The 18,060-nt window shown below is 39.1% G+C and overlaps 4 protein-coding genes across 8 annotated transcripts; 2 read left to right on the forward strand and 2 right to left on the reverse strand.

The window, feature by feature from the left end:
• Positions 1 to 99: 99 nt before the first annotated feature.
• Positions 100 to 6,165, forward strand: LOC104706450 (indole-3-acetaldehyde oxidase). Its single transcript, XM_010422643.2, has 10 exons — positions 100 to 724; positions 1,392 to 3,038; positions 3,127 to 3,386; positions 3,473 to 3,682; positions 3,775 to 3,993; positions 4,091 to 5,062; positions 5,159 to 5,254; positions 5,346 to 5,444; positions 5,527 to 5,716; positions 5,825 to 6,165. Exons 1-10 carry the CDS (start codon positions 532 to 534, stop codon positions 6,070 to 6,072), a joined length of 4,134 nt encoding a protein of 1,377 aa, XP_010420945.2. The 5' UTR covers positions 100 to 531; the 3' UTR covers positions 6,073 to 6,165.
• Positions 6,166 to 6,610: 445 nt separating this feature from the next.
• On the reverse strand, positions 6,611 to 12,252 carry LOC104706451 (5-methyltetrahydropteroyltriglutamate--homocysteine methyltransferase 3, chloroplastic). 4 transcript variants are annotated; one of them, XM_087460432.1, is made up of 13 exons: positions 11,971 to 12,252; positions 11,337 to 11,690; positions 11,171 to 11,258; positions 10,853 to 11,021; positions 10,332 to 10,723; positions 10,083 to 10,246; positions 9,746 to 9,826; positions 9,501 to 9,667; positions 9,313 to 9,418; positions 8,984 to 9,234; positions 8,702 to 8,903; positions 8,104 to 8,480; positions 6,611 to 7,285 (listed from the first exon to the last, which is right to left on the reverse strand). In XM_087460432.1, exons 4-12 carry the CDS (start codon positions 10,987 to 10,989, stop codon positions 8,115 to 8,117), a joined length of 1,866 nt encoding a protein of 621 aa, XP_087316558.1. In that variant the 5' UTR covers positions 10,990 to 11,021; positions 11,171 to 11,258; positions 11,337 to 11,690; positions 11,971 to 12,252; the 3' UTR covers positions 6,611 to 7,285; positions 8,104 to 8,114. The 4 variants fall into 4 exon arrangements, with proteins under 4 accessions (XP_087316558.1, XP_087316557.1, XP_010420946.2 ...); XM_087460431.1 differs by having other exon boundaries at positions 9,501 to 9,652; positions 10,853 to 10,980; positions 11,971 to 12,249; XM_010422644.3 differs by having other exon boundaries at positions 10,853 to 10,980; positions 11,971 to 12,249.
• On the forward strand, positions 6,764 to 7,808 carry LOC104706452 (uncharacterized). Its single transcript, XM_010422645.3, has 2 exons — positions 6,764 to 6,903; positions 7,026 to 7,808. Exons 1-2 carry the CDS (start codon positions 6,804 to 6,806, stop codon positions 7,727 to 7,729), a joined length of 804 nt encoding a protein of 267 aa, XP_010420947.2. The 5' UTR covers positions 6,764 to 6,803; the 3' UTR covers positions 7,730 to 7,808.
• Positions 12,253 to 12,301: 49 nt separating the features above from the next.
• LOC104706453 (molybdopterin biosynthesis protein CNX1) lies at positions 12,302 to 17,654 on the reverse strand. 2 transcript variants are annotated; one of them, XM_010422648.3, is made up of 13 exons: positions 17,010 to 17,654; positions 16,799 to 16,925; positions 16,510 to 16,640; positions 15,892 to 15,993; positions 15,726 to 15,809; positions 15,380 to 15,607; positions 14,983 to 15,173; positions 14,782 to 14,886; positions 14,380 to 14,673; positions 13,391 to 13,548; positions 13,202 to 13,308; positions 12,812 to 12,868; positions 12,302 to 12,733 (listed from the first exon to the last, which is right to left on the reverse strand). In XM_010422648.3, exons 1-13 carry the CDS (start codon positions 17,205 to 17,207, stop codon positions 12,503 to 12,505), a joined length of 2,013 nt encoding a protein of 670 aa, XP_010420950.1. In that variant the 5' UTR covers positions 17,208 to 17,654; the 3' UTR covers positions 12,302 to 12,502. The 2 variants fall into 2 exon arrangements, with proteins under 2 accessions (XP_010420950.1, XP_087316560.1); XM_087460434.1 differs by having other exon boundaries at positions 15,726 to 15,790; positions 17,010 to 17,594.
• Positions 17,655 to 18,060: the final 406 nt, after the last annotated feature.

The raw sequence follows: 18,060 nt of genomic DNA on the forward strand, positions 1-18,060 counted from the left end.
TACCGATTAACCATTGAAGACCCTATAGTACAATATATTTGTTTGCGTACGTAGTTAGTTATATATTCAACATACTTCACCAGTCACCAACTTTGATTCAGATTCAGATTTTAGTACAACACGTATACAATTTGTAAACGGTGAAAGACAACAAGTAAACGGGTTTGATTTATTTAAAAGGTTCTTTAATGAAAGCAAACAAATGATGGCGATCGAACCATTTCCCATATATTTAATCCAATTGTAAACAATTAGTATGAATTATTTGACCAATTTAATTACCTTTGTTAGCTTCATCTTTTCACTAATTCATCAGCTACCTAATATTCCACGTTCACTAGATACCAACCGTACAAAAACACTTATAAAATATACACCTAATTAATACAACGCTTCTTATCGTGTAGCCAGAGGAAAAATATTGTAAAAGACTTTTTGTGTCAGTTACTGAGTTACACATATCACCAAAGCCAACGGTTAGAGGATCGATGTCTTGGAGCTAACTAAACTCTCTGGTTTGGTTTGTTCTATATGGTTGAGAGAAAAGTGATATTTGAAGAAAAAGAAGAAGAAGCGATGATGAAGAGCAAGACCTCTCTGGTTTTCGCCATTAACGGAGAAAGATACGAGCTCGAGCTCTCTTCTATTGATCCTTCCACCACACTCGTTGATTTCTTGCGCAACAAGACTCCTTTCAAGAGCGTCAAGCTTAGTTGTGGCGAAGGTATGATATGATAACTATAGTCAAAGTCGAAATTTCTTTATTCATGTTTTGTTTTCGTGTGTGTGTTGTTCTCTCTTTGAGTAAAGCCTATTTTGATCCAGAAACAATAGATTCCAAGGACCTGTTGGAGGGTTCTTGTGTTCTTGCCTCGGATTCTATCTTTATAGGTTCAATTTCTTGAGAGACTGATTCATTTTTCAAGATGATTCTTTGTGTTTGGTCAAAGACTGATCTGATTCCGACTCGATTCATTTCTTTTGTTGTGCCCTCATCATGTATATAATCCAGATTCAAATCTGATAGTATGTGATATAAAACTATATTTGCTGAACCTTTTCGTTTTCAGCTTCTTTTTTTCATAAAATACTGGAAATTGTAAAAGTAATCGCTAACTTTTTATGTTATGTGTGCGCGCATGCGTTTACAAATCATAAAAGGAGATTTTGATTAAAGAAAGGTTAGTGGATCAATAAGTCCACATGCTTTAACAAAAATCCAAGAGTTTAATTTAATTTTTTAACAAATGAATAATTTAAAATAACAATATTAACTGTGTTCAAATCCAATGAGTGAATAAAATACCCCTAAAGCTTGTGTTTTTTATATGGAGAAGAATTCACCCTAATGCTTGGGTTCTGAGTAATTTTGTATCTTTTGTAATTTGCAGGTGGTTGTGGTGCTTGTGTTGTTCTTCTTTCAAAGTATGATCCATTACTCGGAAAAGTCGAAGACTTTACAATCAGCTCGTGTCTCACGCTCCTCTGCAGCATCGATGGCTGCTCCATCACTACCTCAGATGGATTTGGGAACAGCAGAGTCGGTTTCCACGCGGTCCACGAGCGGATCGCAGGCTTTCACGCCACGCAATGCGGTTTCTGCACACCTGGAATGAGTGTTTCCATGTTTTCCGCTCTCTTGAACGCTGATAAGTCTCATCATCCTCCTCGCAGCGGATTCTCAAACCTCACCGCTGCAGAAGCTGAGAAAGCTGTGTCGGGGAACCTATGCCGGTGTACTGGATACAGGCCCCTCGTGGACGCTTGTAAAAGTTTTGCAGCGGATGTGGATATAGAAGATCTTGGATTTAATTCCTTTTGCAAGAAGGGTGACAACAGAGGTGAGGTATTAGGAAGGTTGCCATGTTATGATCACACATCATCTCAAGTCATCTGTACATTTCCGGAATTTTTGAAGAAGGAAATCAAGAACGAGATGAGTCTTGATTCAAGAAAGTACAGATGGTCGAGTCCTGTTAGTGTTTCGGAGCTTCAAGGGTTATTAGAAGTCGAGAATGGTACGTCGTCGGTTAAGTTAGTTGCAGGTAACACGAGCACCGGGTATTACAAAGAAGAAAAAGAGAGGAAGTACGAAAGATTTATCGATATCAGGCGGATTCCTGAGCTTACTCTGGTGAGAAAAGATGAGAATGGAGTTGAATTAGGAGCTTCTGTTACTATATCTAAAGCTATTGAGGTTCTGAGAGAGCAAGAAAATGTTCCTATGTTGGCTAAGATCGCTACTCATATGGAGAAAATCGCAAACAGATTCGTGAGGAACACGGGAACGATAGGTGGAAACATTATCATGGCGCAGAGGAAACAGTTTCCTTCGGATCTAACAACCATACTTGTTGCAGCTGGAGCAGCGGTGAAGATCATGACTAACAGCTCGGTTCAAGAAGAGTTCACATTGGAAAAGTTTCTTGAACAGCCTCCTCTTGAAGCCAAATCTCTTCTTTTGAGCGTCCAGATTCCGTCTTGGCGCCCTATGAAGAAGAACGGTTCTGCTTTGCTCTTTGAAACTTATAGAGCAGCGCCACGTCCTCTAGGAAACGCATTGGCATTTCTGAATGCAGCTTTCTCAGCTGAAGTTTCTTTAAGTGAAGCACATGATGGCATCGTTGTAAATGATTGCCGGTTAGTTTTTGGGGCTTATGGAACCAAACATGCACACAGAGCGAGTAATGTTGAAGAGTTTCTTATAGGAAAAGTGATGTCTGATGAAGTTTTGATGGAAGCTATAGGCTTACTTAAAGATGAGATAGTACCTGATAAGGGTACTTTGAATCCCGGTTACAGATCAAGCTTGGCTGTTACGTTTCTCTTCGAGTTTTTCGAATCTTTAACTCAAACAAACGCTAAAAATAAAAATGGTTTGCTCAATGGAGGAAGCAAAGAGATTAGTTTGGTTCAGAATGTTCAACCCTTGAAAGCTGAAGCTATGTTGTCATCTTCACAACAAATAGTTGAAACTCAAGAACATACTCCAGTCGGGAAAGGCATTACAAAGCCTGGAGCTTCTCTTCAAGCATCTGGTGAGTACTATATATACTCTTTGACCATTTGCTTGGTGAAGATGTGAAACATTTCTTCTCTGTTAATGTTTTTTAAATAAATTTGCAGGTGAGGCTGTTTATGTAGACGATATTCCTGCTCCGGAAAATTGTCTATATGGCGCATTCATCTACAGTACAATGCCGCTGGCACGGATTAAGAGCATAAAGTTCAAGCAAAACAGAGTTCCAGAAGGAGTTGTTGGCATAATTAGTTACAAGGATATTCCCAAAGGCGGGAAAAATATGGGTACCACCGGTTTCTTTACCTCGGATCTTTTGTTTGCAGAAGAAATCACTCATTGTGCGGGTCAGATAATCGCCTTTTTGGTAAGTTTGTTGAAGAAGAATTCTCTTTTCCCTCTGAAGTATTTTTATGAGGAATAAACTTAGATTGAGTATGTTTTTATCTGCAGGTTGCAGATAGTCAAAAGCATGCAGATATTGCAGCAAATCTTGTTGTGATTGATTATGACACAAAGGGTTTAGAACCGCCGATACTGTCCTTAGAAGAAGCTGTCGAAAAGTCTAGCCTTTTCGACATCCCTCCACCTCTGCGTGGTTACCCGGTCGGTGATATTACCAAAGGAATGGATGAAGCTGAACACAAGATTCTTGGATCAAAGGTGGTTTCCCTTCCAAGATATAAATGTCTCTCTCAAAGCCCTGTTGTTGTCTAACCATCATATTAATCTCTTTGATTGTGTTATATGTGTAGATTAATTTCGGGTCACAGTACTTCTTCTATATGGAGACACAAACGGCTCTTGCAGTGCCGGATGAAGACAACTGTATGGTGGTTTATAGCTCGACTCAAATCCCTGAGTTTGTACATCAAACTATTGCTGGATGTCTTGGAGTTCCTGAGAATAATGTGCGTGTCATCACTAGAAGAGTTGGTGGTGGATTTGGTGGGAAAGCCATCAAGGCTATGCCTGTGAGTTAGCAATTTAAAAGTTATATATACTACGCTCAAGTGAGAGTATGATGTTTAATTTTAACAATGTTTTCTTTCTTGCAACAACCTGTTCTAGGTGGCTGCAGCTTGTGCACTTGCAGCATCCAAAATGCAGCGTCCGGTGAGGACATATGTGAACCGTAAAACGGATATGATAACTACAGGAGGAAGACATCCGATGAAAGTCACATATAGTGTTGGATTCAAGTCCAATGGAAAGATTACTGCTTTGGATATAGAGGTGTTACTTGATGCAGGGTTAACCGAAGATGTAAGTCCGCTTATACCAAAGGGAATCCAAGGAGCACTGATGAAGTATGATTGGGGGGCTCTCTCTTTCAATGCGACATTATGCAAAACAAACACTGTGAGCAGAACCGCGGTTAGAGCTCCTGGTGATGTACAAGGATCATATATCGGAGAAGCCATCATTGAAAAAGTAGCTTCATATCTTTCAGTTGATGTGGATGAGATCAGGAAGGTTAACCTCCACACGTATGATAGCTTAAGGTTGTTTCACAAAGTCAGAGCTGGTGACTCCCCTGAGTACACGTTACCTTTTCTTTGGGACAAAATCGCTGAGTTCTCGGGGTTTAACCAGCGGAGGAAGGTGGTTGAGGATTTTAATGCATCAAACAAGTGGAGAAAGAGAGGGATCTCACGTGTGCCTGCGGTTTATGCAGTTAGTATGCGATCAACACCAGGAAGAGTAAGCGTTTTGAGCGATGGGTCGATAGTGGTTGAGGTTCAAGGAATTGAGATAGGACAAGGGCTGTGGACAAAGGTTAAACAGATGGCTGCATATTCTCTTGGTATGATCCAATGCGGTACTAGAAGCGATGAGCTGCTCAAGAAAATACGGGTCATCCAATCCGACACCTTAAGTATGGTGCAAGGCTCAATGACTGCTGGTAGCACAACCTCTGAGGCGAGCAGCGAAGCGGTTAGGATTTGTTGTGATGGCTTAGTGGAAAGGCTATTACCCGTTAAGACCGCTTTGGTGGAGCAAACAGGAGGACCTGTGACTTGGGATAACCTCATCAGTCAGGTCCATAATCTTGAAACATATATTCATGCGTCTGATATGTTCTCTGGTTAATTTGAATGAACTTAGAATGTTTGACTCTTGAACTGTCTGGTGTAGGCTTATCTGCAATCGGTAAACCTGTCGGTTAGTAGCTTATACTTGCCGGAGGACTCCACTGACGAATATATTAACTATGGCGTTGGAGCGAGCGAGGTAAAGCTCCAAATATTAAAGTATAGATGATCTCAGCTTACTTACATGTCTGTGAAATGATTTCACTTCTTTCTTTGGTTGTAATCAACAGGTTGAAATAAATGTTTTGACGGGTGAAACAACGATTCTGCGCACGGATATTATCTATGATTGTGGGAAGAGTCTCAATCCCGCTGTTGATTTAGGACAGGTTAGACCCGGGAAACCACTCTATGTGTGTCTGTGTCTGGTTCTTGATCTAAATTTGTAGTTTTTTTTTGTTTTGTTTATAGATTGAAGGAGCATTTGTTCAAGGACTTGGGTTCTTCATGCTTGAAGAGTTCCTAATGAACTCAGACGGTCTCGTGGTAACAGACAGCACATGGACTTACAAGATCCCAACGGTCGATACAATCCCAAGACAGTTCAATGTTGAGATTCTCAACAGTGGACAACACAAGAATCGTGTTCTTTCATCCAAAGGTGACCTTTACTTATCTATCTTTTTTTCTCATTGAATTCTCTTTTACTGAAACCCAAAAGATAAAAAGTGAAGTCTTTTTCAAACTTTTTGTTTTGGTTTTGATACAGCTTCGGGTGAACCACCATTGCTTTTAGCTGCTTCTGTTCACTGTGCGGTACGAGCAGCTGTTAAAGAAGCCAGGAAACAGATTCTGACATGGAACAGTAACCAACCAGGGACTGATACGTACTTTGAATTGCCTGTTCCAGCAACAATGTCTGTTGTGAAGGAGTTTTGTGGACTCGATGTTGTCGAGAAATACTTGGAATGGAAAATCCAACAGAGGAAGAACATTTGGTATAGCTTGTGTCTATGATTGTGATGTTAATGTATTGCTCTGTATGTGTTTACTTTGTAAGTGCTTGCAACAATGTTTTAATCGCATAAATATGTTTGGGTTTATGATAAATCGGTTTCTGTAATAAGCTGCATGTATTAAAAGGCTATTAACTGATTAAACCTCTCCCAACTCTTCAACAATTTTGTTTTTCTAAAATCTTTAATCAGATATAAGAATATTGTTTTTTTTTAAATATATTATTTATTTTAAAATATATAATAGCAGGCAGAGCATAATTATAGAAGATTGTGGGCATTACAATGGTGGTGTTGTGTTTGGATTCATTATCACTCAACGTTGCATATGTATAATTCAATGTTGTCTCATATACATATGTATAATGAAACTATATAATATACGATAATAATTAGAAATATATGCTTATTTATTTGTTGAAACTCTAATTTTGTGGACAGGCAAATAAAAAGGGACACTTAATGCTAAACTCGATCCAAAGAAAAAGAATCATCAAAATCTTTAAGACAAAGAAAACTCAAAGAAGAGAAAGAGGAAGTGGAAAACCCAAAGAATTAAGCCTTCGTAACTTCAAACTAAAACCAAATCACAAACCTCTTTGTGGTCTAATAATATTCTTGGCCTATAAAATCATAGAGATCTATCTCTGCTTTCTCACAAAACAAAACATTACCTATTAAACCAAAAAGAAAGAGCAGGACTAAAACAAAAGAGAGAAAGAGATAGAGAGAATGGCTAACTTTGGAATCGAACGGGTTTACCAAGAATTTGAGCCTGTAACTAGATGGACCTCTGAACCAGACGCTGAGGTCCTTGTCGCTGATCTTCCAGGTTCGTTTTCTTCTTCTCGATCTTTTTTATTTGGTGTTCTGTTTTCAACATTAAACACAGAATAGAGAGAAAAGAGTTTGGTAAGAGAAGCAAAGCTCATCGGCATTTTCTTTTGTGGTTAGGATTCAAGAAAGAACAACTTAAGGTGGCGGTAACCGCAACAAGGAAGCTAAGACTTATAGGAGAACGTGCAACTGGGGGAAACAAATGGCTTCGCTTCCACAAGGAAATTCCTGTTCCCTTGACTGTTGACACTGACTCGATTTCAGCTATGTTCAAGGATAACAAACTCTACATCCGACATCCCAAAATCAAGACAGAAATCCCTCAAACTAAGCCACCATCACCAGTCAAACCACCGGTGATCATGAAAAACCATGATCTGCATGAGAGAAAACAAGGTCATGGTCAAAAAGCAATGGCTGAGAAGCCGAGCGGTGGTAAAACTGATCAGCTGAAACATGATGCACAGCAAAAAACCGATCAGCTGAAACATGATGCAGAGCAAAAAACCGATCAGCTGAAACATGTTGCACAGCAGCTGAAACATGATGCACAGCAAAAAGCAAGGGAATTACAGTATGGAAAAAAGGAATTAATTGGTGAGACTAAAGGACCTTTGGATTCCAAGGATGAGGAGAAAGACAAAGTTGGAGCAAAATGGTTCGAGAAGTACAAAGAGGCAACTGGAAATGTGGTAAAGGAAGCTAAGAACAAAAGACAGTTACTTTGCAATTTGGCTGCTTCGGTGTCATTGGTTCTGCTTATCTTACTATATGCTAGAAATGCAGTACGTTCATCCTTTGTGTGGGATACCGAGGAATAAGTGACCCTTACAGTTGCATCTCACAATGTATAATCTTCTTCATGCAAAAAGATAAATAATAATTGCCTATTCCACTCTATATATCTGTACAAATGTGTGACGAGAAATGAGAAAAACTCATTTAACAGATTTTAATTACCCTTAGTATAATGAATACCGGTGCCAGACATTTTTACTAGAATTGTGGAAAACAATCAGAAAAGTACTCAACGAGAATTGCTAAATGATTTAGAAATAAAAAATCTACAAGTGCAGAATAAGATGAAAGTTGAAAATTGATGAGATTTGATGGCATGCATTATACTAAGTCCATTCCAGGCACCCATAGAGAAATTCTATGTATAACCTAAGCAAACTTTATGAAACAAACTTACTTGAGGAAGGTCTATGAATTATTTAGCTCAGAGCGGATTAGCTTAGCAGCGGCAACCATGTTGCTAAGTGCGGCTTTAACTTCAGTGTAATTCCGCGTCTTTAGGCCACAGTCAGGGTTCACCCAAAGGACTTTGCTGTCCAGAACAGCAAGCATCTTTTTGATACGCTCGGCTATTTCTTCAGCGGATGGGATACGAGGAGAGTGAATGTCATAAACCCCTGGACCGATTCCAGCACTGTACTTCACCCCTTCATGGAAGACTGATAAGAGCTTCTCATCTGACCGCGAGTTCTCAACAGTGATCACATCAGCATCCATATCAATGATTGAGTGGATAATGTCGTTGAAATTTGAGTAGCACATGTGGGTGTGGATCTGCATGAAGTACAAGGAAATACGATTAAAAAGTTTCATTTAATTAACAAAATTCATTGAATACATTAGATCTCTATCATAATTCAGTCATTTTTTAACATCCTTCATCTTAAAATCACGTTCCATTGTCCACGAAAATGGCAGAAATCTCATTATCGTCAACATACTGGTACAAAATATTCTTAAAATAGCAAGGAGCAATAAAGTGAAATACAGATGACCTGAGTAGTGTCTTGTACACCGCAGTTTGTGATTCTGAATGCGTGGACGGCCCAGTCAAGGTAAAACTTTTGCTCAGAATTTCTGAGAGGCAATCCCTCTCTTAATGCAGCTTCATCAATTTGGATAACAGTTACACCGGCCTTCTCAAGGTCCTCAACCTCATCTTTGATGGCAAGTGCAATTTGGAAACACGTCTCATTCCTATAAACAACAAGAATGGTGAGATGAAATATCATAACTCATAAGAGTGAAAGAAAACTTGAGAGGCCTAGTTGTCATACCTTGGTTGGTCATTTCTAACAAAGGACCAATTGAGAATTGTAACAGGGCCAGTGAGCATCCCTTTCATAGGACGTTGGGTCATTTTCTGTGCCATTGACGACCAGAAAACAGTCATTGCCTTTGGCCGGGTGACATCACCATAGATGATAGGTGGCTTAACACAGCGGGACCCATATGATTGGACCCACCCATTTGAAGTGAAAGCAAAGCCAGACAGTTGCTCACTAAAATACTCCACCATATCGTTTCTCTGCAGGACTATGTCATATTAGGGGGGTAAAGAATGGAATAATTTGAATAATAAACCTAGGTTAAGGTATATTGTCACCTCTGCCTCCCCATGCACCAATACATCAATCCCAAGATCTTCCTGAAGCTTGACAACCTTTTCATATTCCTCTTTGATAGTCTGGACATAGTCAATTTCTGATATCCTGCAAATGCAGCGTATGCATGAGTATTAAAATAATGAATGTTAGAAATTTTCAGATACATTACTGGCTTAGATAGGCTTACTTTTTGGCCTTGAATTCTCTGCGTATCCGTCTGAGATCCGTGGTCTGAGGAAAAGATCCGATTGTAGTTGTTGGAAGAGCAGGAAGGTTTAACTTCTTCTGCTGAGCTTGTAGCCTAGCACTTACTTTTGTAGAACGGCGGTGATCAGATTTCTTTAGTGCAGCAACCTGAGTAAGAAAGTAACTACGATACAAGTCCAGGATGCAAAAAAAAAGGAGAGAGCAATTTGATAGATATCCCCTTACATCCTGCTGTACAGATGGATTTGTCACCCTTGGAGATGATCTTCTAGAAGCTTGACGCATGGAGTTAGAAGAAAACAATGCCTACAAAGGGACCAAAACAACAAAAGGCGAAGGTTAACTTCTTCTGATATCAAATAAAAGCAAAGTCCCAGCAATGTCCCACGTAAATTCTTTCGGCATCTATGTAGTTGCAGTCATTTAAAAACATATGTTTTAAGTCATAAATTCAATTGTGGGAAAAATTATAACTCAAAGACCTTCGAGAATTAGAAACGCAGAGCCTACTCCAAGATTAAAAACTTCGGAAGTTTTGCATAATGTATAAGTAAAGATGTACCTCATCCTTAGCCCCAGAGAATGATTTGGCAAGTGCATTCACTTCAACGACCTTTTGTGCAGCAAATGCAAGCCACGATTTTAGTTCTTTATCAAGTTTAATTTCATTCGCCAAGTCCACAGCTGTATGGAGTAGAGAGCAAGAAGTAGAAACCACGACTTTTTCTGCAAAGAAAAGAGAAAGGTTTACATCATTCTGAAGCTAGATAGGAAAGTGATAGCAATCAACTGAACTTTTTTATACTGAAACCTTTCCCAACGATATCTTCAAGAGTCTGTAGTGTCTTGAGTGACGCAGAAAGATCATTCGCCCATATGTTCCGTCCATCAACAACTCCAGCAAATAGTAGTTTTCCAGGAGGAAAATTTTCTTTGATCAAATCAAGAGTTTCCAATCCACGAACGAGATCAAATCCAAACCCAGTTACACATTTCAAAGACATCAAGGCCTTGTATGCTTCAGCAGGAACATCTGCAAAGTATGTGGCAATAAGAACATTCAAGCCCGCCAAAGATGACTCCATGTGAGAGTACGCATCGCAAAATGCCTGCAATTGTCTGGTATCAAGATCCATCACAAGTATAGGCTCATCGAACTGAATCCATCGAGCACCAGCAGATTTGAGATCAGCCAAAACTTCTCTGTCAAAACAAATGCCACAGAAACAAGCTAAGGTTCTGAGCACTATCCAAATGAAATTGAATCTTTTGAATTTAATTTGGTGTCGCTAATTTCTAAAAACCTCGCAGTTGGCCTCAAAATATTCTTACTTGTAGACAGGAAGGATCTTGTCAATCAGAGAAAGAAGACAGAATGATTTTTCGACACCCTTTGCTGGTTTTGACAGGAGTAAGTAGGTCATGGGACCAATGAGCACGGGAACTGTGTCTATGCCAAGCTGCGCCATGAACAGCCAAAAGCACAGCTGTGAATAAGAACCTTGGGAAAAAAAGAGGAAAGCTGAAGAGAATTACAATTGCACAAGCGATACCATAAACTATCTATATGCCAGTATCAAAAGAACAGTAACAGCTCAACTAAAACCTTTTTCCGGGCAATAAAAGTGAGAAAGGTTCTAGTCAACTTACTGCTTTAGCCTCCTTAAATTCAACCACAGCCTTGTGAGATGCATAGGAGAATTCAACATCAGGACCCAACTCAGGAACAATGTAATGGCTGTCAGGTAATTTATTAGTATTATACCTGACTAAATAAAACTTTATAGTCAGAAAAAGAAGGAGGATTTCAACTTACTAGTTGGTATCAAACCACTTGGTCATTTCCATAGCAGGAGCAGAAGCATTTCCCCGAGCCATGGAGAAGTAAACATCAAACCCAATCTCACCACCTTCCCAACCATATCTAGAGGGAACAGCACCAAGCATCGCTGTGGTATCCAACATCTGATCATAATATGAAAAAGTGTTGCTGGGAATATATTTGATTCCTGCATCAGCCATATGTCTCCAAATGGATTTTCTCAGGTTGGCAGCAACGTTTTGCAAATCATCAACACTGGTTTTCCCATCCCAGAAAGATTCCAATGCAAACTTAAGCTCTCTCTTCGGCCCAATTCGGGGATAACCAACAATGTGAGATGACATTGCTCTATATATTTTCCACAAGCAAGAGACAACAGGAAAAAATCAGTGTCACTAATAATACAACACAACACCAAGAAAAATTTTGGATGCCGATGCAAACGGATGATGAGAAACAAAACGAAGCTCTCTCTATGGGTCAATGCGAGGATATACCCAACTATGTGGAATCCAATTATTTTCAAAAGCAAGAGATAACAGGACTTGATTGAATTGTAAATCCATAACGAAAGTAAACAGAGTTGCATACAGACCAATTAGAGGAAAAAGAAAAAGAAAAAAAGGACCTGGCGACGTAGAATCGAGGGCGGCGAGAGGTAGCGGAAGGGAGAGACGGAGGAGCAGAAGACGGTGGGGGAAGAGAAGGAGGGCGTCTAGGAAGCGAAGCTAACGGCGGGAGTCTCTGAAGAGCGAGCTGACCCATTTTTATAGCTTTTTGAGTTTCAAACTCAGCTCCTATTTCTCTTCGCTGTATATCCGGGGAAAGAGGAGGAGACGAGACTCACTAATATTTCACTTTCGTTTCTCAGGTTATTTTTAATTTTTTTTAATTTATTTTTAATCCACTTACCTGTAATTAAATTAAGGTGTATTAAACCAAATCGTAAACCAAATCGATAACGAAAATGTAACTTTACATTTGTTTATTTTGGCTTCGGTTATTATACAATGTATTTTCTCATTGGGTGATGTATCTTTACACAAAAACTATATAACAGCCCATTTCGCACCACATAGTTGGGTTTCATGTAACTCTCGATCTCCAAGTAAGCCACAGAACTTGTCAAAAGTTTTTAGAGTTACAGAAGCTGGAAAATTTTAGTGAGTACAAGAACATCCAGCATCCTCTTTCTTTTCTTCCGTGGCATAGGCCGACTTATAACTTTGGTCCCATGTATCAGCCGGTGTAGTAGCTTCTGCGTGAGGTATGTGCTTTGGATGTTTCTCTCTCTTGTCTCCTTTTATCTGCTTCAGTGCGTGCTTCAATGCCGGTAACAGAGCTTCCATGCACTCTGCCACCGCGTTTGGGTTTCCAGGCATGTTTATTATCTGAGAGAACCAAAAGACAGATTCGTCAGTGATGGCAAGTCAGAGATTTGCACCAATGATTAAGTTAGAGATTTGTACCAATGTTGAGCCTCTTATTCCTGCTGCAGAGCGTGAGAGCATCGCAAATGGTGTGATCTGCTCAAAGAGAACAAACATGTGGAGTCAGATGCCAACTCATTTCTTTCCATTATGGAGAAGAACAACCATGTTTAACGATTCAAACCGCGCACTTCAATTCAGTTCCGGTTTAGAAAAAATACCCCCCTAATTTAGTTTTGGGATTTTGGATATTAGAAAAGGAAAACTATCTTAACTGTGTTAAGGCTCAAACTATCCTAACAGTGCCAAGGCTCAAACTATCCTAACAGTGCCAAGGCTCAATTTGGTTTTCAAAAGTGGAAGGGTTCGGTTTATCCACAAATTAAACATCCTTACATGTAAGAAACAGGTAAGTATGAAGTATGTTACCTTTAAGCTCTCTTGCATCATAACAAAGAGGAGACCAGGTGTTTCTCTCTCTATCACTTTCTTCGTTGCTTCAGGTGTTACATCTCTCGGAGAGAAGCCGGTGCCGCCTAGTTTGCAACAAGTTAAGTATAAAAGATATGTTTCATACTCAAAAACAAATCTATGATTAATAACTAGATGTTTGTATACCAAGTGTAAGAATGAGATCCATTCCGTCATCGTCGCTCCATTTCTGGAGAATGTCTTTGATTCTTTCCACCTCATCAGGGACAACGGCTGTGGCGACTACCTTAGCTCCTCCCAGTTTTTCAGACGAGGAATCAACCACTGATACAGCCCTGGGGCCACTACACGAGCATAAGAAAATCAATCAAGAAATGATCACGAAACAATGATAAGACCAAAACTTTCAAACAAATTATAAGTGAGTACAGACAGAAAAAAACTATCTGGAGAGGGTTTGACTCAAACCGTTTGAGCATTCCTTTTGAGTATTTAACATGAAGAATGGCATCGAGATGAGACTTTACCTATAGATGTAGCAAAGTACTGTAGAGCTTCCCTGTCTCACTATGACAGGGAGCAATACCACTGTGCAATTTTACTATGGCATCGAATTTGTGACCTCACCAGAATAACGAACTGGAGAGGTGTATCTAGATGCATATTTTTATAATCGAAGAAAATGACGTTAAAGCGAACTGTTTCAGAGTTTTTAATCCCTGCATTTAACTCCGGCTGAAGAGATTATCGACTCTACATCACTAATATTTCAATCCATTATGCCAAATTGAAAGAGAAAATCAACAAGTTGACTCTAAGACGTTTTCACCTCGACTACAAAGTTCATGTTCTAACTTATGTCTCGTCAAATAGTCAGCAACTAACAGGTCTTCTAGAAAGACAGCGTACTTTTTTACCCACAAGGATATATTTCTCTTTGAAAAACACCTATCAACAAGCCACTGTCGCAATTATCATAAGGTAAGGCAGGAGAAAGACAAACTCAGTATTGCCAATGTGCCATTTCCGTATCATTTTCCAACAGTTAATATGCAGTCTTATACTTGTAAAAGGACGCAAAAAAAACCTAATGGTATCTCTTCCAACATACTAACATAACTCATCTCATCCAGATTTGCAATGGGACAATCAAGAAAGTTTAACATTAACCATACCTGCGATCAGGTCCAGCCCCAGCTGAGACAGTATCACTGACAGTAAGAATAGCCACTTTATACTCAGGTCCAGGTACTTCATCATACTTTTTATCTTTTCGAATAGATTCTGGTTCTGATAATGAGGTCTTCTTGTCTATAGTAAAGCCACTAATATCAGAAACAAGTACAGCTGATACAGACGTTCCAGCAGAAAGCACATTGCCTGTAGCAGGCAACTCCAACAAAGCATTAGCCGACCTCATACTTAATAGCCGACTGCTCATCTGATGCCCAGTGCTCTCAGCAACAAATCTGACATCCAGGTATATCTCATTAGCCTAGTAACGCATACTCGAAATTCACACATACTGGAAATTCTAAGTTTTTACTCAAAAGCAGACACAATTATGAAAGACTCACCCGGGAATCCCTGACCCATCGTTGTCTTTCCATTTGATGATGGCCCGATGAAACTCCGGACGGATGCGATCGGACTTTATCGGCTCCTGAAGTCGAGCTCGCACTCTGCGCAGATATTAGACAGTAGTCTACACTTTCACTGATGATCATTTTCAGAATTAATGCATATGGAGATATAAGTATAATGAAAACTTCACTAACCTCAGTGGATGGGGGCTTGTCCATCCTGCAAGCTGGCGAAATGTAGGCACAACAAAGATATTGAAACAAACCAAACAGCTTACGGGATTTCCTGGTAATCCAAATGCAAGCACTGTTTTCTCCATCATACTTTCAGTTGGTTTTGCCCTGATCTCAGCAAACGTCAAAGGTTTCCCAGGTTTCATCAAAACCTGAAACAAAACTAAAATATAAAATCTTTGCGGTTCAATCTATATAACAAACTAAACATTGTCAACTTCCTGTGCTTAAGCTGATAAATTAAAGTAGAGTCCAGCAAAATAGGTTTTCAGACAACATAGTAGCCAACTCTTTTGCAAAGCAGAAAAATAAATAAACCTCAGGGAGAAAGTGCAGGAAACTTATACTGCTTCTTTACCTTGCTGAAATGTACTTTCCCCTTCTCTCCGAGCAATGGCTTGACAAAATCCCTGTCTCCCATTGAAACACCACCAGAAGTTAAAATAATATCGGCTCCAGAGGATACAGCCTCGTCCAAAACTCTCTCAAGTTCTTTTTTGTCATCTCTAACAATTCCAAGGTCCACAACTTTGCATTGCTGCTGCATCACTGCTGCCACCAACATTGCTCGATTTGAGTCCCTAATCTGCAAAGAGCTCACTGTTTAGTCACTAAAGATAACAAGGGTCCAATATCTTTTCTGCATTTATTACACAAAATATATATCTATCATATGCATCAAAAATCTTATTTCTGCGTAATACCTGACCACGACCTAAAGTCCCAGCTGACGGCTCGACAAGTTCATCTCCAGTAGAGAGAATAGCAACTGTAGGCATAGGATATACCTATAAGGAAGTTATACTTTTTCCTTTTTTGGACATATCATTTAGTGAATTTGCTAAAAATAAAACAGATATACAGCAATACCTTCACCATGGTTACTCCTGCAGTTGCTAGCAAGCCTATTTCTGAGGCACCAATCCTTTCTCCAGTTTTTAGTACAGTAGTATCTTTCTCAATGTCGCAACCCTAGCATATAAATTGTATGGATCTTACAGTGAAACAATAATTAACCTATAACGATTGCCTTTTAACCAAACAGCTGGAAAAAACTGCTTTTTTCATTAACGTTCTAGATTTTATTATAATAAAAGGGAAACATGCTTTTAGCTATCTTCAGGTCTTCTAGTGATGACCTCATGCATGTATATTCTAAGCTCCAGAAGGGTATATTCTGTAAGAAACATTGCAAACTCACACCAGTAGCAGAAGACAGGTTGGTGTCCTACAATTCATGGACATATCCAAAACTCGCCAATCATTTCCATATGTCCCAATTACTTACTCATCAAAATGACATAAAAATTCAATTCATTTTAAATATCAGTCTCACATGCATCCTAAAGTTATCTTGTATCAACAGATGTCAGAACATTATAAAGAATAGTACGAAACTTCAATTGTTTAGCAAACAGTCAAAGATTAAGCAAATCAACGATATCAAGTACAAGACTGATCATATAATCGAGAAAGAAGAAACCATACCACTCTACGGATATCAGTGCCTTTCTTAGTTTGAATCAGTATTTTTACTCTTCTAACTTCAGTTGAGACGTCTCCAATTACTTCAGTGTCCTCAACTTGGACAACTGCATCCGCTCCATCAGGTATAGGTCCTGAAGAGAAAAATACCAAAGAAACATTTAGTTTTCTGACAATTTCCCATGTAGACACACCAAGGAGTGAGTAAAAACCCTTTCAAATACTCTTAAGAGTTAGGCAACTGATACAAATCATCAGTAAGAGATTTTTCAACTAAATGGAATATACTCACCACCAGTTGTTACATAGGCCACAGTTCCAGGAGTAACAATCACACCCAGTCCATCATTCCCAGCTCTTGATTCTGTAATAACCGGGTATTCTCCAGGACCATCTGAAGCAACAACGGCATACCCATCCTAAACAAACATATATAAACATTAAATGTCAATCTACTCGAAGCCTATTAGATCGAATCTATTATAGGTTTCAATGCTATTCACCTTGACGGAAGCAGGATACGGAGGCAACGGATCAGGAGCACGAATATCCTCCGCCAACACCTTCCCAAGCGCTTCCAGCAGCGAAACGCTTACCGGAGGCAGACGCTTAGAGACGCCTAGTACTATTCTCAGAGCTTCCTCCGTCGGTATCATCTCCGTCTTTCCGTCGCCGCCGCAACAACCTTCATGACCATCCATTTTTTTCCCCCGATGCTTGAGAGAGAGAGAGAGAGAGACGATAGTTGAATTACGAACAAAGTTGACGAGCTTGTTTGGCAATTCGGATTAGATTTGAGGGGTGTATTGAACTTGATATTTTAGGCAGATTTGGTGAGATTTTAATATTTTAGTATTTTGAGAGATTTGAGTGTAACTTTAGGAGATTTGATTATTTGTTAGAGATTTCTAAAGAATTTAAAACTTTATTACTTGTGATTTGGTGAGATTTGGTTATTGAATTTTAGGTGATTTTAGGATATTTTGGAGAAAAAAAATAACATGAACACATGTTTTCTTCACAACCTAAAAAAACCCACCATCAAAACTATAAGGGATGATGGAGACGTACATACTGTACCGATCAATATTAGAGCTTAATGACTTTAGAGAATTTTATAACATCTATCATGCTTACTTACAAACAATACACGACACATTATTCATACTTGTGCTGAACTTTATAACATCTCTCATCCATTTTGGTGCCATCATCAAATATATATATACACATATATATATATATATATCCAAGCATCTCGTCAATCGATTAATCCAATCCAAAAGCTGGTATCATTGTCAAGACAGGATTGACATCATTCCTCACGATCTCAATATCAATATCACTCATCGTCTAAGGCAAAGCTTTCACCTTGGAGAAAGAAAGAGAGTATAGGAGAGAACGTACGGTGTAGAGATAGACGAAGTTTCTGCAGTTGGTTTCAGAATTTTTTTTTTTTTTTTTTGAAATCTTTCAAAATATCACCTTTAAAGGTGTGATTTTGTTACTCATGTATTTCAACTAAAAATGTTTTAAAATGTCTCCCAAAATCAC

The sequence above is a fragment of the Camelina sativa genome, chromosome 8 (genome assembly GCF_030686135.1).
Source record: "Camelina sativa cultivar CO46 ecotype springtype chromosome 8, ASM3068613v1".
Taxonomy (NCBI): domain Eukaryota; kingdom Viridiplantae; phylum Streptophyta; class Magnoliopsida; order Brassicales; family Brassicaceae; genus Camelina; species Camelina sativa.